The 24823-nt window shown below is 41.5% G+C and overlaps 1 protein-coding gene across 1 annotated transcript in view; it reads left to right on the top strand.

Annotated features, from left to right (window-relative positions):
* Positions 1-24823, top strand: part of PDPR (pyruvate dehydrogenase phosphatase regulatory subunit) — a 35372-nt gene that overhangs the window by 1063 nt on the left and 9486 nt on the right. The window contains exons 2-16 of the mRNA XM_069087658.1: positions 4772-5077; positions 5615-5748; positions 7593-7674; positions 7773-7936; positions 9002-9123; positions 9942-10059; positions 10921-11070; positions 11974-12166; positions 13876-14000; positions 15100-15255; positions 15895-16028; positions 16979-17127; positions 17615-17727; positions 19345-19439; positions 24418-24507. Coding sequence (XP_068943759.1) covers positions 4848-5077; positions 5615-5748; positions 7593-7674; positions 7773-7936; positions 9002-9123; positions 9942-10059; positions 10921-11070; positions 11974-12166; positions 13876-14000; positions 15100-15255; positions 15895-16028; positions 16979-17127; positions 17615-17727; positions 19345-19439; positions 24418-24507 — 2055 coding nt within the window. The 5' untranslated portion in view covers positions 4772-4847. The remainder of the gene's footprint in view (positions 1-4771; positions 5078-5614; positions 5749-7592; positions 7675-7772; positions 7937-9001; positions 9124-9941; positions 10060-10920; positions 11071-11973; positions 12167-13875; positions 14001-15099; positions 15256-15894; positions 16029-16978; positions 17128-17614; positions 17728-19344; positions 19440-24417; positions 24508-24823) is intronic.

Genomic DNA, 24823 nt, shown 5'->3' with positions numbered 1-24823 from the left:
TTTTTAAAATTTATTTATTTACTTTTAATTTACAACATTCAGTTCCACAATCCCTTGAGTTTCTAATTTTCTTCTCCTACCTCTCCCCCCTCTCCCCCATGGCGGCATGCAGTCTGATATAGAATCTACAAATACCTTCACATTAGACATTAGTCAAGTTGTAAAATAGGATTATAACCAGTGGAGTGAACAGTGAGAAGGAAGGAAATGAAACGAGACAGAGACAGCAAGTAATTGCTTCAATCTGCACTCAGACTGTTTCTTTCTCTGGATGTGGACGTTTCTTTCCATCCTGAGTCTTTTGGAGTTGTCTGAGAGGAGCCTGGTCTGTCGAAGTTGGTCAACACAGATACAATGTGTCTGTAATTGTGTACAAAGTTTAGACTCTTAAGTGGTCCCAAAGTTAACCACTGGGGGGGGGGAAGATGAAAACATCTGTCTTTTTCATTACAACTAAAAAGGAAAGGAGGGGAGGGAATGAAAACAAAAAAAATGGTTTTGTACATCTCACAGCATTATAAACTCATGACAACTCCTATACAAAAAGGCCAACTCTTACATCCATCACCAATCTCCACAAAAAGTTTATATGGAACATCCACCTAATTGAAACCAGCAGCTTTGGCCTTGAAGTGTCATCATGTGTTTTGCTAAGTATACTACACTTTGACAAACAGAATGGTGTATGAGCTCTGAGCATTACTTGTTTTCTGTACTTTTAATTTTTTTTCCTTCTTTTTTTGAGGGGGGAGGGCAGGGCAATTGGGTTAAGTGACTTGTCTAAGGTCACACTGCAGTAATCGTTAAGTGTCTGAGGCCAAATTTGAACTCAGGTCCTCCTGACTCTAGGGCTGGTGCTGTACTCACTGTGCCACCTCGAGGCCCCTGTACTTTTAATTCTAACCTAATTGTGTTTAATTCCTTTGTGTTCAGTTAAATTTGTGTTCAATTACACAAATTCAGCAGCTTCAGCACCATGTAATTCTATGAATGTTTACCTTTAGGTCTGCCTTGGTTATTTTGGGCATACTGTTAGACGGTATCTTTTCAGACACTTCTGTAGACTTCCAGTGGTATTGTAGGTGAAGTTACTTGATATAAGTGTCTGAGTCTCCTGCTGACTTGTTATTCTCATTCCAGGAATTAATCTGTCAGTTGAATTTCTTTTGCCTTGACTTTTTTTTTTTTTAAGCAGTCGGGGTTAAGTAACTTACTCAAGGTTACACGACCAGTTATTTCTGGGTGTGGTCCTGAGTGTCTGATCTCCAGCGAATTCTGACACCGGGCCAGGCCAGGCCAGTGCTCTTACTGAGCCACCTGGCCGCCCTTGCCTTGACTTTTTTAAAGTTCAGAATAATGATCTAATCATCAGTCTCTGTTCCTTGGTTCTTTTCTGAGACCTTGTCCACTTGTGCTTCTGTCTTAAATTCCAAGTAGGCCATTCTTTTCAGATCCCATCCTTGAGGCTCACTGAATTCAGTAGCATCTTCAAACATTTTTTAGTTTCTTCTGAATAGTTTTATAATACAGGCTCTTGATAGAGTGTCTTTGCATTTTGATCTTTTTTGATTTCCTTTGCTTTCTGCAGTTTAATTTCAGTCAAGGATTTTTGAGCCTCTGAGAAGAGCTTTTTCCAGGCCTTCACCACGTTCATCTTACTTATCACCAAACTTACCAGATGTGACAGCTCAGGGCATCTGCACCTTCAGTCTTTTTTTGTAAAGGAGTCAGCAATGCCAGTTTTTAGTTCAGAAGAACTTTTGTTGAAAATCAGGTTTCTAGCCAGGAGATTAAAAGCTGTTTCAACTTCCAATTTCTGTTTCTTGGCTTAGGAATGTCTCTGTTTTCCAGTGTCCTTTTTCCAGCTGCTGCTTTGGCAGAGACTGGGTGACTTCTTCCTCCTCATCTTTGTGCTCATCTCTGTCCTTGTTCTCTTCATCCTATGATGCCTTAGTTGTCACAGGAACCATCTTCTCTTGGCAGGTGTTGTGTCCATTGCTTCCCTTTCAGAGCCTTCCTCATCTTCCTCATTCTCAGTCTTGGTTGGCTGGAATTGAGCATATTTTCATCACTTTGGATGACTCAGGTTCTGCACCCCACCCCACCTTTCTGTTTAGTTGTGCTCATTCTTGGCATTCTACTCTTTTTTTTTTTTTTTGCTACACTTTACAAGGAATGTCTGCTGCATTAACCTCTTTTGCCTGTCAACTACTTTGACTGGGGTTGGGCTTTCTTTGCCTTGGGGTTTGGCTCCTTTCTTAATGGGAAGCTGTGCTCTTCTTGCTGGAGGTCAGTACTTTTTTTCTTGGTGGGTGTGGTTGGCTGGTGGTACCTTCTTTCTTTTGTGGGTCATAATCTCTCTCTCTCTCTTTTTTTTTTTTTTCAGCAATCAGGGTTAAGTAACTTGCTCAAGGTTACATGGCCAGTTATTTCTGGGTGTGGTGCTGAGTGTCTGAGCCCGGGATTCGATCTCCAGGTCTTCTTAACACTGGAGCCGGTGCTCTTACTTGCCGTGCTACCTGGCCGCCCCGTGGGTCATAATCTCTTATCCAGTGCTCCTCTCATCATCTTTTGACATCCTCTTCCCTACTGCCTTGTCTCTTGTTTGGGGGAAAACCCACTTTCTTTGACCCTCCTTGATTTTTAGTGACCTTGCCAAGCCTCACCTTGGTGGTTAGAGAAGGAGGATCCTTCATCAGGAACCCACGCAGTGGAGAGGCCTCTTGGCATCTGTGTACCAGACCCTTTTGCTAGCAGAGAACATTACAGCCTGTTCTGTTCTTGAACGATTTAATGTCATTCCTTGACTCTTTTATCTTTATCCTGGTTTGCCTAATTAAAAAAAAATTCTCATCTTTGCTTTTCTTCCTCCTTTCTGGTGGCATCTTCTGAGTCTCAGTTCTTAGCTTTTATCTTTGTGGCACCTTCCACAAATCCTCTTGAGGTTCACAGGGTGCCCGGTTATGATTCTACAACACCAGCATCTTTCCGTCTCAGTTCTACTTGTGTTGTTATCAACTTATAGCACGTTTCCAGTTTGTGTGTCTAGTCGCCTTAAAACTCACAGAGTCTAGGACAGGGCTCATCTCTCCTACCCATCTCGGTTTACAGAGTTATTCTCCTGGTTCTAGGTCTGAGGTCACCTTTGATTCTTCTTCCCTTGTCTCTCATGTCAGGTGAATTTCCTCTTCCTGGGAATTCTTTCTTCATAATCAGTTTTTTTCTTCTTCATTTTCATTCTGACTTTTGTTGCTTTTAGTCATTTTCAGTTATGTCCAACTCTCTGTGACTTCATTTGGGGTTTTCTTGGCAAAGATACTGGAGTAGTTTTTTTTTTTTTTATGGCTCATTGGAGACAAAAAGGGTTAAATGATTTGTCCAGGGTCATACAGTGAGGCAGTGTCTGAGGGCCTGCACCACCTAGCTGCCTTATTCATTCTGACTACCCTTATGTAGACCCTCATTTCCTCATGGCCTGCTAGCTGGGCTTTCTACAGTCAATCTCTATGCCCTTAAAACATTGTTTTCATCATGTCAATTCTGCGAAACTGTTAGTGGTTACTCACTACTTGCTTCAGCAAGCACAAATTTCTCTGTCTGTCCTCTATAGGTAGAATGAGTCTTACCCTATGCTTTACAGATGATGATGAAACTGAGGCCCGGAGAGGTCCCGTGACTTTCCTAGGGTCACCCAGGTTGTGACAGCCAAGATTCAGACCCAGCTCCTTTGATTCCTTTCACTAAACTCTGCTGCCTCTAATTTGAGGCTGTTATAGTTGTGTTATAGGCAACTATAGAAGCAGTTTTAAATGCCTACAATCTGCCTGAACTATGCAAACCCTGGGATACCTTATTTATTCTGCCTTATCTTTCCCTGCTCCACAGAGCTGCCTCTGTCCTCTCAAGGCAGGTTTCTTTGCTTTTATGCACATGTATCATGGACAGCTAGGTGGCTCCATAGTGTGCAGAATGCTGGACCTGGAGTCAGCAAGACATCTTCAGACACTAGCTGTGTGACTCTGGGCAAGTCACTTCACCTGTTTGCCTCAGTTTACTCATCTGTAAAATGAACTGGAGAAGGAAATGGCAACCCACTCTAGTTATCTTTGCCAAGAAAACCCCAAATGGGGTCATGGGGAGTTAGGTATGACTGAAAAACAACATGTATTTTGCTTATCCCTGCTCTGCCTTTGTATTGTAGGCTTGTTAGTTTAGAACTGGAAGGGATTTTAAAGGCTGTCTTGCCCACCAGTCCCCCTCTCTCCTCCATATTTAACAGCTGAGGACAGAGAAGCTAAGAGTCTTGCTTACGGTTACATGACTTCTGAAGTATCAAAGACATCCTGCCCAGGTCTTCCTGACTTCAGGTTCAGCAAAGAAGTGTTTAGGAAGTGCCTGCTATGTCCAAATTCTGTCTTTTGTTTAGTGTTCAGGGTAAGTCCCTCTTCTGTACATTTCATAGCCTATTACATCCTTTTATGGTTCCTCAGACATAAACCTTGTCTGCTTAAATCATATAAGTCTTATCTCCCCTAGAGGGCAAAGCCTCATGATGATAACGATTCATTTTTATTTAGCAGTTTGCAAAATAACTTTTCTCATAGCCCCTCTGTGAGGTAGAGTATTTAAGTAGTATCCCTGTTTTAAAGGTGAGTGAAGTCTTAAATCTCTTAGCAAAATGTTAGGTATGTAATAGATATTTTATTACAAATATTTCTGATTGACCCTGTACATTGAATTGATTAAACATCACCAGTTTTTCCTTCTTTAGGTTGAATTCTTATGGCCTGCTTCCTCTTGGGTGAGTGAAGATCACATTTCTAGAAAGCTGACAAACAGAAGCCATCATGTTTTTCCGGTTGTTATGTGATATTCAATGGCGGAGAGCCAGTCAGAGATGGCAGAACAGTTCTCAGTCAAGGCGCAGCATTTCTGCAGTTACAGAATCCAGTCCTTCTGTCTCAGTCCCCACACATGCCCAGGTAGTCATCTGTGGTGGTGGAATTATGGGCACATCTGTAGCCTATCACCTTTCCAAGCTGGGATGGAAGGATATTCTCCTATTGGAACAGGGCAGGTAAGAGCCAGAGTGCATCACACTTGACTGCCGTACTCCACTAAGTCACTGCTTCCTTAGGCCTTTGTGTTGGCAGATCTTTTTCTATCCCAGTAACAGCTGTGATTTCCCATGTTGTTGATGTAATAGTCAAACCAAAGAGTAGAAGTTGCTTGCAGTTTGCCATCTAATGATTTATGCCCTTTTCTGGTTTTTTAAAAAAAAAGAACACGATCCATCAGACACATGACCACAGAGTGCTTAGAAAAATGTGTGTTTTGTCTTAACTTTGGGATATTTTCTAGGTACTCATAATAATGGATTCGAGAGCACCCAGGGTTCAGCAGGGACCAGGCACTCAATTGTCTTCAAGAAATCAACTAAAATTAACTAAGGGAGCAGAGGGCTTGGGGAAGTCTGCTCGGGGAAGGATGAACTGCTTGTAGCATTGTACATTCTCTTTTGTTATCCAGTTCTTTTGCTCTTTGGTACCAGTCTGATCATGTCTTTTCCTGTTTGTGTTAGGCGTGCGAGTTCTGTTTGTGATTTGTCTTACAGGCTGGCTGCTGGCTCCACCAGGTTTTGTGCCGGTGTTGTTAGTTCTGCTAGGCACTTTACCTTAGAACAGAAGATGGCCAATTATTCGAACAAACTCTATCAACAGTTAGAGCAAGAGACAGGGATTCAGACAGGTAAGACAGTGACATCTTTTGGTCAGAATTTTACTCAAGCTTCATTACTTTCTATTCATTCTGTCTTGACCCAGCTTTACACAGGCAAGAGTTGTGCTGGACTAGAAAATAAAAAGCTATTCTGGGTCAGTTCTATCTATTCATCCCTAAATATGTGATGTGGGATTTCAGATCCCCATATTTCTGAGAGAAATTGGGAGAAGGAAGAGCATATGTTGCCCGTTGGGTTCTTAGTGTCCATAGGACACTCATTTAAGAGTTATTTTCTTGTGATGATGGATTTGTTTAGCTTATGTAATTAGAATACTCTAGTGACATGGCCAGACCCAGGTTTGCTTCTCACAGGAGCCCTTTAGCGCCTGGTTCTTGATCACAGGCTGCATTGTTTGCCCTTGGCCCAGTGTCTCATGGATGTGTGCTATTGATTACTAGGAGGATTCAGCAGGATTGTATGGATCAGCATAAATCCACTGCTCTGACTGGATCTTTCCCATAATAGAGTAAGACCTGAGATCACAACTGGGCTCAGATGGCTTTGTTTGCTTCACCTCTGTTTGCTTTAGTTTCTTCCACTGTAAAATGGAAATGCTAACAGCACCTCTCCCCTGGGGTTGTTGTGAGGATCATTGAGATAACATTTGTAAGTGCTGAGTAGTAGATGCTGTACAAATGCTTGTTTCTTTCTTTCCTGTTGCAGCAGTAATCCATAGGTTGGCCTTGTTGAATTAGACCTTTAGAGCATGTAGTTCTTAGGTGTAGGAGATAGGATTTTTGCCTTTAAAATGGTGTATTTTAAACTTAATAAGTTGTAGTTTAATGGAACTTTTTTATCTAGACCCATAACATGAGGAAACTTCCTGTACCCATGAGATTGGCAGTTGTCCTGCAGCTTAGAGAGTTAGAGGCATGGAATGGCTCAAGGAATCAACAAATGAGTGAGTGAGTGAATGAATGAAAAAGCATTGATTAAGCACTGACTCTGCTGGGTATTGTGCCAAGGGCAGGGGATGCAGAGAGAAGCAAGGAATCCCCTGTTCTCACAGAGACAAGGAGGGACAGCTCTCACAGGAGGCTTCAGCTGCCAGTCAGGTGGTGAGGCTCCATGCACCTTAGAGGGCAGTGGCAAACAGAGCCAGGGTGTGTCCGAGGCCAAACTTGAATCCTGGTCTTTTTGATTCTGAGGCTGACTTTTTATCAACTATATCACATTGTCTCTTAATGTAGTTCAACTATATGGTATACCTCCAAGTAATTTGATCTCTTTGGATCAGTCCTTTGCTTTTTAAAACCGAAATCCATGTTGTCTACTTCCAAATTGTCCTTTGAGATTAACCATCTAGTTTAGTACTTTGCCTTTATTTTAAATTTGTTTTCCCACCTCTAAAATCCCAGTTCTCTCACCTGGGTTATAGGCAGGAGTGTGCTAGAGCCAACTGATGCTGGCTCTTGAGAATTAATTGATTAATCTTCAGAGTTGGCATTTATACCTCATAAATTGGTGAACACTACAGGTTTTGGCTTGTTTTGTTGATTGCCTAGACTTAAGAAACTTATGGAGAAATTGTTAGTAGTGTTAAATGTATAAGAGTGTTTCGTTTTTTGTTTAGATAGTAACTATTTCCCAACATACCCTCTTAGAGGGCTTATTTCTGTGACATTCTTTAGGAGGAAGCCTTTGAAGATATGGGGCAATAGCTTGTTGATTTAAAAAAAAAGTTGGGTTAATTAAAAATTTTTTTTCTGTGGGAAATGAGATTTGCCTGTGTATTGGAAGGATTTCCATTAATTCCTCCAGTAAAGTCTATTAGAGAGCGTTCTGTGGTCTGACGTGGTTTTTAATGCAGGTTACATAAGGACAGGCTCGATCTTTCTGGCTCAGACTCAGGACCGACTGATCTCCTTAAAGCGTATCAACTCGAGATTGAGGTATGCACAAGCCTGAGAGGCGTCTTTTCTCCCCATTGGGCACGGGTCTTTTTGCAGAGTTGCTGGCAAACGCCTTGCCTTTCTGTTTTCTGTGACAGTGTACTGGGCATCCCTTCTGAGATTATCTCCCCCAAGAGAGTGGCTGAGCTTTACCCACTCATTAGCATCCATGACCTGGTGGGGGCCATGCATGTGCCTGAGGATGCAGTGGTGTCATCAGCTGATGTGACTCTTGCATTGGCAAGTGCTGCCTCTCAAAATGGTGAGAAACTTGTTTGGTCGTTAATAGAGTTTGAACACAAAGTTCAATCAAATTGAGAAAGTAATGAGCTATCTGAAGTTGTCCTTAGTAATAGAGGTTGTGCTTTTTTTCTTAACCCATAAAGAAACAAGTTTAACTTTGGAAAGATTGTTTTTCCGGGTGGCTAGGTGGCTCAGTTGAATAGAGCACTGGCCCAGAAGTCAGGAGGACCTGATTTCAAATCTGGCCTCAGACATGTCTCTCTCTCTCTCTCTCTGTCTTTCTCTCTCTGTGTCTCTCTCTCTCTCTCTCTCTCTCTCTCTCTCTCTCTCTCTGTCTCTCTGTCTCTCTCTCTTACAAAAACTAGCCACATGACCTTGGGCAAGTCACTTAACCCCAATTGCCCTCCAAAAAAGCCAAAAAAAAAAAGATTGTTTTTCATTTGGGATAGTAAGTTACCATTTTAAAATGCCTGAGTATTAGATATTAGAAGTCATTAATAGTACCAGACATTTTTTTTAATAGCCACTTTTCTCTTTACTGTCCCAAAATATTGCTGTCTGTATCTGCTCATATACTGCAGACCTACAAGGAGTTTCTCACAGCTTTCAAAGCTCCAGGTTCAAACACCTTAGACATTAAATTTAAACACCTTAGATTTAAAAAGTTGTAGGGAATGAAGGTGACTGAGGCAAGAGTTGATGGGAAGATAGACTGGGCCTTGGGCCTGCTTCCCTGACTGACTCCTTTGGTAATCATGCCTGTACTTCTAGAAATGATCATATTTGGTGACTAGAGTAATTCCTTGAGAGAACCTGACATTTTCAGGGTTAGGAAAGTTCTTTCTATATGCTATCAGTGAAGTGGGTCTGGTAAAATATCACTTGATACTATTTCAGAAAATTAAAGCCAGAGGGTTAGGTTTTCATTTCTAATTTTTGTAGATTATGCAGTATCTGGCCTATTCTTTTAGAGGTCTCCCTTAAAGAGAGAATGTGGTTGGTACATAGACTCAAGATGTTTGTATCCTCTCTAGTTCACAAACCTAGGGTGGTATATTAACTCACTTCTCTTACTTTGACACAGGTGTTCAGATACGTGACCGGACAAGTGTTGTTCATGTGAGGGTCAAAAAGGGTCGTGTGACTGGAGTAGAAACGGATAGAGGAGACATTGAATGCCAATATTTTGTCAGCTGTGCCGGTCAGGTTAGAAGCAATGTTGTGTCTTGATTTTTGTCTTATTTAACCTCTTGTATTTGTTGAGTTTGAGTATCCAGGACTCCAGGTACTTAATCATTTAGAGAAGTGGATGGTTATGTTATTAAGTAATTATAAGCCAAATGATTCTTTCTGTTTTTGACCAGAGAAAAAACCTGGAAACGAAATTAGAAATCCCTTGTGTCTGAAAAAGAGGCTCCTCTAGACTTGACCACCTTCCACACTTGACTAAGTGAGGTCCTCATGATCAGAAATGTCAGTGTATGGCCAGCCGCCCTTGGGTCTGGTTGTTTCATTGGGTGTCTTTTTTTCACCAGCTTCCGTTAAGTTGCTGACTTATTTCACTATGTCAAGGGCATGAAATTCAGTTTGTGAATACTAAGGAGGCTGTTCTAAGGAAAATTGTTTTCCTTTTGTACTGTTCAGTAATTTTAAGGTCAGCTGAGAAATTGATTTTACTGTTTGAAGTTCATTTAGTCACTGTCATTTTGAGGTCTGTAGGTGAGATTATGTCTTATTTTGCTCTTAAGAACTTATTTTTGTCTCAAAGAGATTAGGTACCCTCTAAACACTGGGATAAATCTTTATCTGTCTTTGTTCCAAAATTGAACTCATCTCTTCAATGTAAATAAACAATACAGTGACATTTCCTGTATGGACTAATGCAGGCTAAAACTGGCTTCCCATATCTGACATTGTAGAAAGAGCACAAAAGTCACTTGAAATTAAGGTTTTCAAGAGACTTAACTTGCTCATTTGTATTTGTTCTCCCCTTCCCACCCACAAATAAATCTGTCCATTTGTAGTGGGCTTACGAGCTGGGTCTGTCCAACGAAGAACCGGTTAGTATCCCGTTACATGCCTGTGAACACTTCTACCTTCTGACTCGTGCCCTGGAGACCCCACTGCAGAGCAGCACACCAAGTGAGGACTTGTACTTTTTAAAACAAACCTTTCTCATTTATAATATTCTTTCTTCTGAAAGGGAAATCTTTATCCTCAGGACAGAACTTACTTTCCCCAAGGAGTTTTTCTTTTTCTAGCGAATATTATAGGGAATTAAAAGCAATTCCAACTTATTTCTTTAAAGTGAATATTTTTTAAAGGACAGCCAAGACATTATTCCACCTAAACCACCCTTTTATAAGAGAATTCTTCTAAAACTTCCTTCCTGTGCCATCTGAGCACTCTGGTTAGGAAATAACTGGTTTTTGCCGTGGTAATCTGATCCATGAGTAATTCAAACAAAAGAAGAGAGATATATAATTTAGATTCTCTGTGCGTATGAGCCTTGTGTCAGAGGGAAGGGTATTGATGTCTCAGAGGCCATCACCCCCAGACAGGCTCCATAGCCCCCCTCTTTTTGTCTGAATTTCAGTTGATACAATGGCAGTTAAGTCCTTGAGCTATAAGTACTTACAAAGGCTCTCTGCTAATTGAATTAAGAGTATGGGGGTTAGGAGTGACAAGAGAAACATTCTCCACTGGCTTTGGAAATGGAGTTGACTTGGAGGTGGCTGACCTACTTCTACCCCATCCCCAACCCAACCCCCCCCACAAAAATACATCAGAAGTATATTAAAGTTAGAATGCCTGTGTCCCTAATGGATTCTGACTTGGGTGCCTTTGTCACGTTCATTAATGAATGAATCTCTTTTGTTGGTTCCCAAGTCCTGCTTTGTTAATTGTTTCTCTTCTTTATCCTTTTAGAAAAATTGTCTTAATTTAAAATGGAGATTCTCTTCTCCTTCTCCCCATTGCTTTGTTGCCATTTTTTTTCTATAGCTATTATGGATTCAGATGGAAGGATTTACATTCGGAACTGGCAAGGTGGTATCCTGTCTGGCGGTTTTGAGAAGAACCCTAAGCCCATCTTTACTGAAGGGAAGAACCAGCTAGACATTCAGAATCTGCATGAAGACTGGGATCATTTTGGTATGTGAATAGAGCTGTGATAGTCCTGCCTCGTATTTGTGCATCGCAGACATTATCCTGTTGGATCTTCACAACTCTAAAGTGGACTGGGCAGTAATTATTATCACCTTTTTACAGATGAACCAAATGAGGCTTAAGGAAGTTATGAGTTGTCCGGGGGTCATAATTAATCAGTGACAATCTAGGCTGCTCCACTTTTTTTCCTTTCTTTAATCATCCTAACAAAGTATTTTGCTTTTGAGCTATACAAGTAGCCACCCAACAAAACCAGATTTCTTCATGTACACAATCACAAGGCTCCCAGGCAGGGGTCTTGGGTCTCAGGGTGACTTCTGACTTTGATGGTGGCTGAATCATATAACTTGTTCTTGTGACTTCTCATTCAGTTCTTTTTACATTACTTGATAGGAGGTCTTCCTCTCCTTCAGCAGAAATCATTGGAAAGTAGTTTTTGGATTGTTGATCTTTGTTTATTTTTGAAATTAAATGAAATGTTTGCATTTGCTCATAGATACCTTAGGAATTCATTGCCCTTCCTTATGTGAAATCCCTTTGAAGACTCTTTAAAAACCTTACTGTGATTCCATCTCTTGCAGTTTTTTCATTATGTAAATAGGATAATTGATAGGCTATTTGCTTTGTAGAATTTTTAAAAGAGGACCTTTTCTCTTCTGCACAGTAACTTTAAGACTGCAGAAATTTTCCACCCTTCTTCCAAGGCATGTTATTTCAAATCTTACAGATTCTCTTTCTTTTTTTAATTGTAAGATTTTCCTTTTAAAGGTTTTTTTTTTTTTGATAGGTTCTAGGGAAGAAGAAGAGGATGGAGAGATGGGGGATTAAAAGTCTTTGTTTTCCTTTGCAGGTGTGAATTAACATTTTTTCCATTTTTTTTCTGTTCAGAGCCTTTGCTGAGCTCCCTGCTGCGCAGGATGCCAACCTTGGAAGCTCTAGAAATTATGAAGTTGGTGAACTGCCCTGAGTCCTTTACGCCAGACATGAGGTGCATCATGGGGGAGTCTCCGACTGTGCAGGGTTATTTTGTACTAGCTGGCATGAACTCTGCCGGAACTTCATTTGCTGGAGGAGCAGGGAAGTAAGTAACTTGGGTACAATTGCGGAGTTCACCCTGATTGTGCTTCAGTTGACTGTTTTATCCCCCCACTGAATCACTTGTAATGCTGGGGGTGGCACTAAAGTCTGTTTATGGTTTTGTTTTTTAAATAAACATAGCAGGACATAATGCCTTCAGGGGAATGTTGTCCCTTTCAAAGGAGTCACTTATTCTGACAAAGCCAAAAGTATTTTAGGAACTCTTCTCTAAGAATTAACTTGCATTAAAGGGTAGTGATTTCGTGCCAAGTTTGATAAGAGGAGAAGGATAGTCAAAATGAGGATTTCTCTTAAGGTTAGAAAATAGATTTTGGCTTGAAAAAGTCCTAATGCTAGTTTTCTTCATGTGGTTCATAAGTTGTCTCTAGACATTTTCAAATATAGTTTGAATTCGGTGAAAGTGTAATTTCCAAGGGGACTGCTTTATAGAGCAGTGCCCATTTTGATATGTACATTATGGTATGTTTTTATTGCTTTTAGTCATGCGTGGTGTCTGACATCCAGATAGTGCCCAGCTCTCTGTTTCCCAGAGCACATCATCAGTGCTTGCAGTGGTACTGAGACAGGTAGCAGAGCTGGAAGTAGCAGCTTTAGACTGATGTTTCCTAGAGGCGTTAAGTAAGCTACCTAAGAGCACATCAAGTCTGTGGCATAGCCAGAAATGAGCCTTGGTATTTTCATGGGTAGTAGACCCTTTAGACTCCAGATGGTACATGATCAACTGATCGAAGGCAGGGGGAAGATAAGCTATATCCCACTCCCCCTGCTGTCTTGTCCAGCCACACCTACTTTTGGTTAGCTCCTCAGACCTGGGTACCCAAGCAGCAGCTATGCAGGGACTGCTGGGACAGTCCCTTCTCTCCCAGGTTCTCAGAAGGTTGCCTCTGTGCTTCTGAGTGGGAACAGTTGGTATGAATCTCATTATCTTTCCCCAGTCTTCCTTATTAAGGATTCCACTATCCTTCCATTCACCCAAATTTCACTTTCCCATACCCCATGTGTCCAAGCAGATGTTTCTCATCTCCATCCTCTCCTCTGCACAATCTCTTCTTGGTTTCAGGTCCTTATTACCTCTTGCCTATATTATTGCAACAGTCTCCTGATTGGCCTTCCTGCTTCCAATCTCTACCCTTTGCACTCATCTTCCTCATGCTAAAATGATTTTCTGAAAGTTTAGGCCTGGCCAGATCACTCCTGTACTCAGTAAATTGCAAACACTCCTTGTTAACTTGAGGAACAAATATTTCATCTTTCCTCATCTTTAAATTTTATTTTTTAAGTTTTATCACTAGATTTGTGATTCCTTGGCCAGAGAAATCTTACGTGATTGAACTTCCCATGCCAGTGCAGGTTGACGTCTTCTTTGCAACCCACAGTCTTAGAACCCTGAGAGAGGAGTGATTTATCTAGTGTCCATCCCCTTTATTCCTTATTGTTATGCCACGATTTGGCATGAGACTCGGAAGCAGGTCTTTCTGACTTGGAGGCCTACTCTCCCCACCCTCCTAGGCTGCTTCTTGGAATCTTGTGATATTTATGATGATCAGTTCTGTAGCACAGGTAGGTCACTTACACGTAGCTCTGCACTTTATGGCATGTACGTACACTCAAGAATGTGGTATTGATGGTGAGAAGCTGCGGCTTCAGAATTCTGGAAACAAGAGCTTCCTGTTCCTTTGTATCTCAAAATAGGTATCTTGCTGAATGGATGGTTCATGGTTATCCTTCAGAAAATGTGTGGGATTTGGACTTGAAACGATTTGGAGCTCTGCAGAGCAGCCGCACCTTCCTGCGCCACCGGGTCATGGAAGTGATGCGTGAGTGAGCTTTTTTCTTACTCCAGCATCACCTGCTGGTCCCTTCCCAATAGCCTTTGTGTCGTCATCCAAAGGAACACTTTTTTTTCATTAAACTAATTGCTCCTGCTGGTGTGATCCTGCTGTTTCACTGTTTTAGTCCTGTGTTCCAGGAAGTTAGAAAACGCTCTGTGGCCTGTTATGTCAGTGTGAGTTGTTTGTATGCTAATCCTACTGGATATGATGTATAATTTTACTTGGAGTATTGCAAGTTCACTGCTTCATCCTCAGAAGGTTCATTGTGGAGGTGGAAGGGCCTTCCCCTTTTTCCCCCAAAGATCCCTTTCCTTTTAGATATGTTCAGTGAAAGTAGTGGCTACTCTGTAGATACTCAGCAATGCCCATGTTGGTTTTGCCTGAAAGAGACCACATATTGCTTAGTGAATGTTTTCTTACTTTGTTGTTTTTTCCTTGGAATTTTGGATCTGTCTTTCCTAGGAAGTAGATTCACAGAATTATTCTCAAAACCATAATCTTCATTAATGAGAGTCCTGATTATTTGTTACATAGCAATAAGATAGAAAACAGCTTCTAACACATTCCTACCTTCCTATTACCATCAGTCTCTCCCTTTCAGTTAAAAGAAATTTTTGTTTTGAATCTCTTTAGATTATTTCTCACTTTGATGGAATCCATGCCCAGACTTTGCAAAACTGTTCCTAATAGTCTATGAATATTTATGTTCAGAATTGAATGTTCCATTGAATGTGACTGAAGCTCTTAATTTAATTTGCTCTTGGTTTCAGTGCCCAGGATGCATGCACAATAAGGCCTTTGAGTGCCATTCAGTGTGAGTTCTAACTTTGCACCGGCTCACCCAATCCATACTGATAAAGAATCCCCACTGCTGTCATTCGCAAGAATGCACTCTTCTGTCCCAGGCACTGGGAAAGATTGAGGGTTCTGAGACAATAAAACAGTCTCTGTCTGCCATGTTTCATCCACCCTTTGTGCAGAGACCCCCAGGAAGGGTATGGAAGAGCCCTCTGCCTCTTATCTCACTGATTAAAGCTCTTCTTGCTTTAGTGAGTATTTTCACCTCCTTTTCTGTTCATTTCAGCCCTGCTGTGTGATCTTAAGGTCCCAAGATGGGACTTCCTGACTGGTCGGCAGCTGCGCACATCTCCCCTTTACGATCGCTTGGATGCGCAGGGAGCCCGATGGATGGAGAAACATGGCTTTGAGAGGCCGAAGTATTTTGTCCCACCTGACAAAGGCAAGACCTCATTTTAGTTTCTACTCTGAAAAACTGAGAAAAAACAAATATGTTGTGAGGTATGAGAAGCAGCTTTTTTTAGTGAGAAGAAAAAACACTGGATTTTGGAGGCAGGAGGCCTTGGTTCTGCTTCCTCATCCACCTTTGGCAGATCATCTGATCTCTGTAAACCTGTTTCCTTGTCTGTGAAATGAGAAAATAATTTTCATTCCTTCACAGCGTAATTGTGAAGTTCCAGTAAGATAATTCAATGAATGATTAAAAGTACACAAAAATACTTTGCAGCCATAAAGGACCTTTTTACTTGGGCTCAGATCTGTGATTTCAGAGGTTTAGAAAAGCCCCTGTATTAAAGCAGAGCAGCAGTGAATTCTCCATTTAATCTTACTGTACTACCTGGGGCATAGTAGAAGGGGTAAGTGATTGGCTGTAACCCAGTCTGTGTCACAGGAAGAACTCGAACCTATGTCTTCCTCACTCCAAAGCCTACTTTCTATCCTGTGTGTCATGCTGCCGCTTATATTTAACAGGAAAGGTAAACAATGAACTACTCTTGATTTACCCACTGGAATGCATAGTGAGCCTCTAACATAAATCCTCTTTCTTTTCTGTTTAAATTTTATCATTTCTCTTCTTAAGATTTACTGGCATTGGAACAGAGCAAGACATTCTATAAGCCAGACTGGTTTGACATTGTGGAGTCCGAAGTCAAATGCTGTAAAGAGGCTGTATGTGTCATTGACATGTCCTCTTTTACTAAATTTGAAATAATTGTAAGTATTTGGGAACCCAAATGTCAAGTTACAGAACCTTCCCTGACTGTCAGAGTAGCTTTATCTGATACCGGTACTTTGTCTCTGTAGGAGGAATGTAATATAATTGGATTTTTTAGTCTTTGTTTTTTAGGATTTTTCCTGAATTCCTTTCATACTTTTTGATTTTACTTATTTTTTTCAGGAATATGCATGTATAGTCAGGATTAACCACTACCTTTTCTTTGTCATGCCTGTAAGAGATAGTCAGAATTTTTATTTTATCCTATCTTCCTGAGGTCAGTTCAACAAGCATTAATTAAGCACGTACTTTGTACCAGGCTCCTGTCTGAGAACAGCTCAGGTAGCTCACAGTGTAATGGGGGACACAGCACATGGATAACTACATACATACATGGGGGCGGTGTTGGGTTTTGAGCTGAGACTTGAAGAGTACAGGGAAGCCAGGAGGCAGAGGTGAGGAAGGCGAGCAACCCATGCCAAGGCATAGCAGGTGGGAGGGCAATCAGGAGATGAAGGAGTGTCCTGGGGGCAGAAGGGCCTGCGGCCCAAGTAGGTGGAGGAACCTGCATGGGCAGGAGGAGGTCATGTGGCCGTGGGCTCTGGATGTCAGGCAGGATTTTGGAGTTCATCCTGGGGGGAATGGGGAGCCCCAGGGGTGATGGAGAAGTGGGGTGACATGGTTAGAGCTGCACATGGAGAGGGGAGATGTGAGGCAGAGGAACCTGTAAGGAGGGGGCTGTTGCTGAAGTCCAGGTTGGAGAGGTCATGCAGGTCCAGTTCAGGGTGGGGGTGGTGAGTGGAGAATACAGACAGAGTCAGCGCTGCCAAACGTGGTCCCTTGGCTGGTGGTTCTCTCGAATTTTTTCTGCACATCTGCTTTCTCTTCAGGAGAACTCACTGGCCTGGAGCTGTTGTGCTAACTCCTTTTTCTTCCTCAAACCCCACAGTCCCCTGGGGCAGAAGACTTTGAGCTTCTTCAGTACCTCTTCTCCAATGATCTGGACGTGCCCGTGGGCCACATTGTGCATACGGGCATGCTTAACGAGGGTGGAGGCTATGAAAATGACTGCAGCATAGCACGGCTTAGCAAAAGCAGGTAAACGGAGGCGAGCTGGCTTTGCCTGTGTCCCTTCTGGAGGGCCCCCTCTCCACTCCTCCCACTCCCTGCCTTCCCCTCTCTCTATGGTGGTACGGGAACATGTCTAAGAATGCTCTCTTTATCAGTTTTTAAATAGTTTGCTCTTTGGAAACTGAGTCTAAGAAGAAATCATAGGAATAAATTATCGGCAATTCTTAACTAGGGAAGTCTATCTATTTTGTGGAAATTTCCACAGTCTGTCACCAGACCCCATGTAATTTGTGTCTCCTGCACACAGGCCAGCCTTTTCTGTAGTTCTCCTTAGGTGGCATTCAGCCCCAAGCTGCTGCTTGTTACTGTGTGGATGCTCATAGGAGACTTTTGTATGTGGACTAGCTTCATTTTCTCCACTGGCCTGGAGAATAGAAAGAGCAGAACTCCTTGCTAACTTCACTGAAGATTCTTTGCCGCCTGGTTTTGACTTTTTATGGGCTTTGCTTTCTAGTTTCTTCATGATTTCTCCTACTGACCAGCAGGTCCATTGCTGGGCCTGGCTCAAGAAACATATGCCTGAGAACAGCAGCCTGTTTTTAGAGGATGTAACCTGGAAGTACACTGGTAAGGTGGGGGGGGGGGGGGGGGGCAGGCAGGAGAAACTGTGGTCAGTTGTGCATAGACACTTGCTAATTCAGCAGGACTGTCGAGCTCCCATTTAGGATAGGTTCTGGTTTTAAGAACAACAACAATAACCAGCATTTCTATAGCCTGTTATAAATGTTATCTCAGTGGATCCTCCAGAGGCCCTGGGGAAGGAGGTACTATCAATAGAGTCCCCATTTTACAGATAAGGAAACTGGGCAAACATAAGTAAGGTGACTTGCCCAGGTTCACACAGCTGTTAAGTATCTATCTGAAGCTGAATTGGAAGACAGGTCTTCCTGACTCCTTGTCTAGTGTTCTGGGCTACCAACTGCCTCTAAATCATTGCGGAATATTGAAATCAGCCTAATGGGTTTTCTGGCCATAGGGAACTAGCCTTTCATACTCTTTTTGCTGTAGGGTCTGTGAATGAAGGCTTGAGATGATCGGGTTGTTCAGCTTCTGAAAAGAGTATGCCTGGATATTTTTAGGTTCTGTTCCCATCTCGTCCACCTGACTGGTATATTGCCAGGCACACTCAGCTTTTCATTTATGAATGTTAATTGAAGGATTGTTTGGAAGTTTATGAAGAGTCTTGGAGAGTGTTCTGTAAGAAGACTATGGTTGGGAGAGAGGATGCCCACACACAGCAGGAAGGAGCATGGTTGCCTCAAGGCCCAGACTCCTTTAACTTTGTCTTTGTGTATTTTTATTACTGGAGTTCTCAGGATAATCATTCTGTTATAAAAAAGGTACTTCATGTGGTAGCAGAGCTATTCCAGGAAGCTTGGGGTCGCTCCTGCATTGATATCAGAGCTGTCAGTCTGGGCATGGTGTGAAGAACCTTCAGAAATCCAAATGAAAGCGTTTTGTGTCTGGAGAGTTCAGAAGGATAAACAGCTTTTTTTCTCTTTAATGTTTATGTTTCTAAATTTGATGAAGAAGAATTGTCCAATATGATGCCCAGTTAACTGTATATCTATAGCAGAATGGTTGTTCTGGGAAGTACTATTATCAGGTACCCACATGATGTCATCATGTAGAATGTAAGCCCCTTGAGAGCAGAGATTGTTCCGCTCTCTGTATTTTGTATACCCTGTGCTTGGCACACATTGGGCACTTAATGAATGCTTATTAAGTGATTGATGCACATATGTCTCCTAATTCCCTGAAGTGTCACTGGATAAGTGAACCTCACTAGCATTGACCACCATTCTATCTCACCCACATTGACCCTAGTAAACTTCTCATTAACAATATTGACAAAACCCCATTGGTAATTGCTGTTGTAGAATGTTTGGTTGTGCTTTTCCATTTCTGTGTAGAAAGTTTTCCTGAGGCATGGTGATAAATCAGATAGCTTTCTATAACTCTTTAATTCAAATAGGATTTGTGTAGTAGTTACAAAATATTAGTAAACTAGTCTCATTATTGTGAATGCCAAAATTAGAACATTGTGATTCAGTCTTTGGAATATGTAGGCATCTTCGACTTCCTTAGGCCTTCCTATGTAGGTGTGACCACAGGTAAAATGAATCCAGAATAAACCCTTGACATTCCTTTAGAGAGGCCAAATATCTCTTCTTTTCTATTTAGCTCTCAATCTGATTGGTCCCCGTGCTATGGACGTCCTCTCTGAATTATCTTATGCCCCTATGACTCCAGACCATTTTCCGTCCCTCTTTTGCAAGGTGGGTAACTGCATGCTTTTGTTTCTACATTTATGTATCAAATTGTGTGGAGTTCTGGGTACATATTTCTCAGGCAAGGTTATGGTTTTGACTTTGTGCAAACAATGAATATAATGAGTAACTTTTCCTACCTCTCCCTTTCAGATTATCCTTGTTCAATCATCAGTGGAGTTTTTAAAAAGTAGACTCAAATATCTGAATGTCAGTATGGTATTAACTAGTTCCCACAGCAGTGGATTTAACTTATTTTTTACCTTCAAGATTATGGGCCTTATAAAATTATGTTTTCTAAGATCTATTTTTCTCTTGCACTGCTTCCTCTTTTTCACAGCCAGTATAAATTTGATGCAGAAAGTATCTTCTTAGGTTAGAAGTTGTCTTTAAAAAAAAAAAAAGGAAAAAAGTTTATATATTTTGAGTGTTCCCTAGAAATACCTCTGGTGTTATAGTTTTTTGTTTTCATCTTTCTCAGTTTAAACTAACTGATACTACTTGTAGAATTTTTTAAAAATGCAAGCTGCTGTGTTTCTAGAATTAAATACATATTTTTAATTCAGCTGTAATGCCACTGCCATTTGTGGGGACTTTCCCCTCCAAAACACCTTGAAAGGGTGTGGCTGTGAGCTTGGAAGAACGCTCTGCCAATGATCCAGCGACTTCTGCAGAGTGGGTCTTTGCCAGTGCCTACCCATTTAGGGACTAGCCAGACTAATGGAGCATTGGGTGGGCTCTGGCCCTGTGGGCCTGGATCTCTAATGATCACAGAGGAGGCGGCTTGGACTGGGGCTGGAGGAGGCACAGGTCGAGTTGACACTGGCCATCTTGTCTTACTCAGAATGGAGGACTGAACCTTGGTCAGAGAAGACCTTCTTACATTGAATGAATAGACTGGGGGTTTTTACTTACTCATTTGTTTTCCTGTTGCTTTAAGGGGATTGACCCTTTGACAGAGACCATTGGAATGTACAAATATTTGAATGTGCTTCTGAATGGAAATGCAAAGATATTTTTAAAAACAGTCACCTGTGATCATTCTCTGAATGTCTGGGATTAGACCTTAGATACATAAAAGGACAGCTAGGTGGCACAGTGGCTAGAGCACAGGTCCTGGAGTCAGGAAGACCTGAGTTCAAGTCTAGCCCCAGATGCTTCCTAGCTGTGTGATCCTGAGCAAGTCACATCATATATGACTGAGAAAACAACTAAGCAACAAAAATGCCACTACTCAAACAAGAGTCTCTTAAAATTAACATTTTTTTAAAAACCTGGTGGGTTTTAACCCTTGTCTCCCCCGCCTCTCTTAACCCATTCTGAATTCTAGTCGGAATCTCCTTGGTAGCCTTTTAGTCTTTTCAGATGAAGCCACTGCAGCTTTGACTGTCTGCAGATGAGTCGTAGCACAACTGTTGTGCTGTTGGTTTACTGCCAGGTCACTTCTTCAAAAACATGCCCTTCTCTTCAGAGTCAGTTTGAGTTTTATCTTTATGTTGGAGCTCAGTTAAATTCATAGTTTGTGAGGTCTCTCTTGCTTGCTCTGCCTTGGTCTGATACTTGAGTGCTTCCTCAAGCCTCTTCTATATCAGTTATGTGGGGCTGTGATTGCTGTCATGTTTTCCGAAGTCACCTGTCAAAGTGCTGACAGATGAGTATTACCATTACTACCATTCCTCTGTGAAGTCTCAGCAGATATCTGTCGTGCTCTTGCCTTTGCAGCCATAATGAGTGGGTGAGTCTCAGCTGATGTTTCATGCCCCTAGGACTCCAGACTGAGATAGTGTTCTGAGAGAGCATCACTCTTTTAATTGGTCACTTTGTATCCTTTGATTAAATGTATAGTCTACTTTTTTAATAGCAGAGGTATTGAAAGTACTATAAAAAGCTTTGAAATTGACAGACCCGTGAAATAGGTAGTTATGAAATAATTTGAAAGTCCATTTCTGAGGGGGATTATAGGACCTTCACATCAGAGTTGAAAACCATTTCTGAATTTTCTGTCATTGTCCTTTGTCTCCACTTTCAGGCAAATGCAGTTGAAAATTGTTTACTATTAGTAATAAATAGACTACTTCATAACTGCTTTATTGGAAGAAGGGACAAGCTAGGCATCCTATAGATAGAGAAAACATTTATGTTTGTTTTCTGAAGGAAACTGTTTGCTTTTGGTCTTCTGGAGTTTACCAGAGTTTCTTAATAGGAGCAGTAACTTAACTGCCATATGAAATAGTTGGCAGAATTCTGGGAATCCGGTAGGATTCCTTAGCTTCTGTAAACACTGTTAAAAAGCTAGGAGCCATGTCACTAATGCTATGGAAGCAAGCTAATCTGGGTGTATACAGTACCTCCTTTGTGCAGCATAAGTGTAGGGTCTGTCAGCAAAGCCATCCTGTCTTGTAAAGAACTTGGACTAGAGAGGAGTCATCTTTGGCTCTTGTAGTTTTTATGAAGTGAATCTAGTTTTTGTTTACTGCCCTCTCTCTAACTAAAGAAAGAGGTATCCCTTGATAAGAGGTTCTCCCAGTGACCGCTGGTCTCTGTGTCCCAGAAAGTCAACAGATTATAAATAAGACAGTGCCATTAGGAATGCATCAAGGCAGCCAGAAATGCAGATGAGGTTGTTGGCTAGCTTGAGAAGCAGAGCATCCAGAATGAGGGAGAAGGTAGTCCCACTACACTCTGCCCTGGTTAGAACATAACCTGGATGCTCTGTCATTAGTACCATTATTCAGAAAGGACATTGACAGACTTAAAAGTGCCCTTCAGAGAAGAACAGCCAGGCTGGCAGGGAGACTAGAGATTGGACCATTGAAGAATCGGTTGAATTAGCTAAGAGGATTCAGTGTGGAAGAGACTTGGAGAAAAGGATACCAGGGGTGCCCTCATGTATTCGACAGTGGAGGAGGCATCAGACTTTTCCTCTTTGGCTCCAGAGGACAAACCAAGGAGCAGTGGATAGAAGATACTAGATAAATTTTTTGTCAATTCAGGAAAAAACTTGATTACATTGAGAGCTATCCACAAACGGAACATTGTTTTGGAAGGTAGTGGTTTTAGCCTTCCCTAGAGATCTTCAAACAGATGCTAGAAGGTGGCGTGGTGATGTTACAAATGTATTGAAGAAAAAGTCTGCACATTAGAGATAATTTCTGCTTGGAGAAAGATTAGAACTGGCAGAGTTCATTAGAATTTTTTCTAGCCCCAGCTGTGTTCACTTGCATTTTATAGTTATGGTTTAATAAAAGACAGACTTCCAAGCAGGGTAAAAGAAAAGCATGCAGTTTAGTTTGGGGGCTTTTTATTTACTTAAACAGAAAAAAAGAGTAATATCTGTACATCATTGTTGGAATATCTGCACAAAGCCAGTAACTCCCTTCTTAACTATTCTTTTTAATTTGGTCTTGGTGAACAAAGCTAATCTGAGTTTCAAGAGGTCAGCCTCCCTGTCTGAACTCAGTTGAGTCTTCTAATCAGGGATGACTCTTTAGGTTTTCCATTTGGGTGAGAGCAAAGCCTACAGACTAAAGTCCTGGCGAAGTATTATTTCTTAATATTTCATAGTACAGCTGAGTCCTTAGTGCTAAATGCTTACCATCCTTTTAGAAACTAATTTGAGGGCAGCTGGGTGGTACAGTACATAGAACATCAGATACGGAGCAGGAGGACTTGAGTTCAAATCAGGATTCAGACACCTGACAATTAACCATGCTTGCCTTGGAAAAAAAAGAAAAGAAAAAAAAACTAATTTGCCAGTAGAGTACACAAAAGACTCTCCCAAGTCCTGTATATCTAGCCTAACCTTTCTCCACATTATCAGTGGTCCAATGGACATTTCTACCTGAAAGGGTCCCTTAGGCATCTCAAATTTAAACATCCAGAACAACTCATTATATTTCCCCCAAAAACAACCCATCCCTTCTCTAACAACTAATAATGCCCCTACTCCTTTTGGAGGCAGCACCTTTCTTCCAGTCATCTAGGTGTGTAACCTTAGGTTACCTTTGAGTTTTCTTTCCTTCACCAGCAGTGTCCAGTTTTGTGCCAAGTCTTATCAGTTCTCTCTCCATAGCATCTGTTAAATTTGTCCTTTTGTCTGCACTTACATGGCTCCTGCCTAGTTCATGCCTCGTCTCCTTTCACTTGGTCTAATTCAATAGCCTGATGGGACTCCTTTCTTGCAGTTCTTCTTTTCTCTAATTCATATTCCACAGAGCTACCAAAGTCATCTTCTTCAGTCTAACCACAAATCTAACCATGTCACTCACCAGCACACAAAACTTCAGTGGCTCTATGTGACCTTGAAGAGAAAAGGCAAACTCTTCAGCTGATAATAATCTAGGTCCTACCTAACTTGGCAGACTTACTTTGTAAATGTCCCCTTTCAAGCACTCTCTTCTAGCCAAACTGGTCTCCTAAAATCTTTTCCTCTACTTGGTATGCTCTCTGCCTTCCCCGTGCCTAGAATACCTGTTTGTCCACAAGACTTAGCACAGGTTCTGTCTGTATTTGAAACTTTTCTTGATCTTCCATATATATAATTACTATTTAAATTTTTATTTTTATATGTATGTGTGCGTGTGTGTGTGTGTGTGTGTATTTACTTATATGTGTATATGTATTCCCCCAACCCCTATCAAATAGAACATAAGAGTCTTGAGGGCAAGGACTGTCATTTCTATCTTTAAACCAAAGAAGTGCCTAGAAGAAACCTGATTCATTCAGTACATGATTCAGTACTTCAAGGACCTGTGATTTGCAGGATAGTGTAGGCACTTGACAAATACTTGTTGAATTAAATTGATCTGGTGATGTTCCTGATGAGTGAAAGAGTTTAAAGAGACTTGTTCTTGTGTGGGAGCCCCAAGATGAAGTAATGCCCTTTTCATTGGAGTGTGTATCTCTTAGGGCTTAGAGTTAATGAATGACCTAAGTGCTTACCATAATACTCTGTTCCTAACTTTTTCCTCTGCCTCGGTTTCCACAGGAAATGAGTGTGGGCTACGCAAATGGCATCAGGGTGATGAGCATGACCCACACAGGAGAGCCTGGATTCATGCTCTACATTCCCATAGAGGTAGGAATTACGAGAGCTTCGAGTGGTAACAAAATAGGGCTGTTGGTGATCGACTCAGATCACTCCCACAGGCTGCCTACATGATTGGTGACTCTGACTAGTGTGGGCAGAGTTCAAGACAAAGTTTTAAAAAACGAGGTGTGTTCTCTTCATGCTCGGTATGAGTTCAGTGTGTGCTGGGGCAGGGTTAGTGATGCTACTTCTGTGTTCAACTTCTTGTGCAAAGGAGGCTTTATAACCTCCTGTGCAATCATATTCTTAGTTGGCTTCTAGAATCCTAAATGTGCTTCTAGTTCAGAGACACCTATGTATAATC

The sequence above is a fragment of the Petaurus breviceps genome, unplaced genomic scaffold, assembly GCF_028583685.1.
Source record: "Petaurus breviceps papuanus isolate PSGF00001 unplaced genomic scaffold, PetGlider_PUasm1.0 182, whole genome shotgun sequence".
NCBI classification, from domain to species: domain Eukaryota; kingdom Metazoa; phylum Chordata; class Mammalia; order Diprotodontia; family Petauridae; genus Petaurus; species Petaurus breviceps.
Note: the sequence above shows the minus strand (reverse complement) of the source record. Positions and strands in the feature narration are given on the sequence as shown.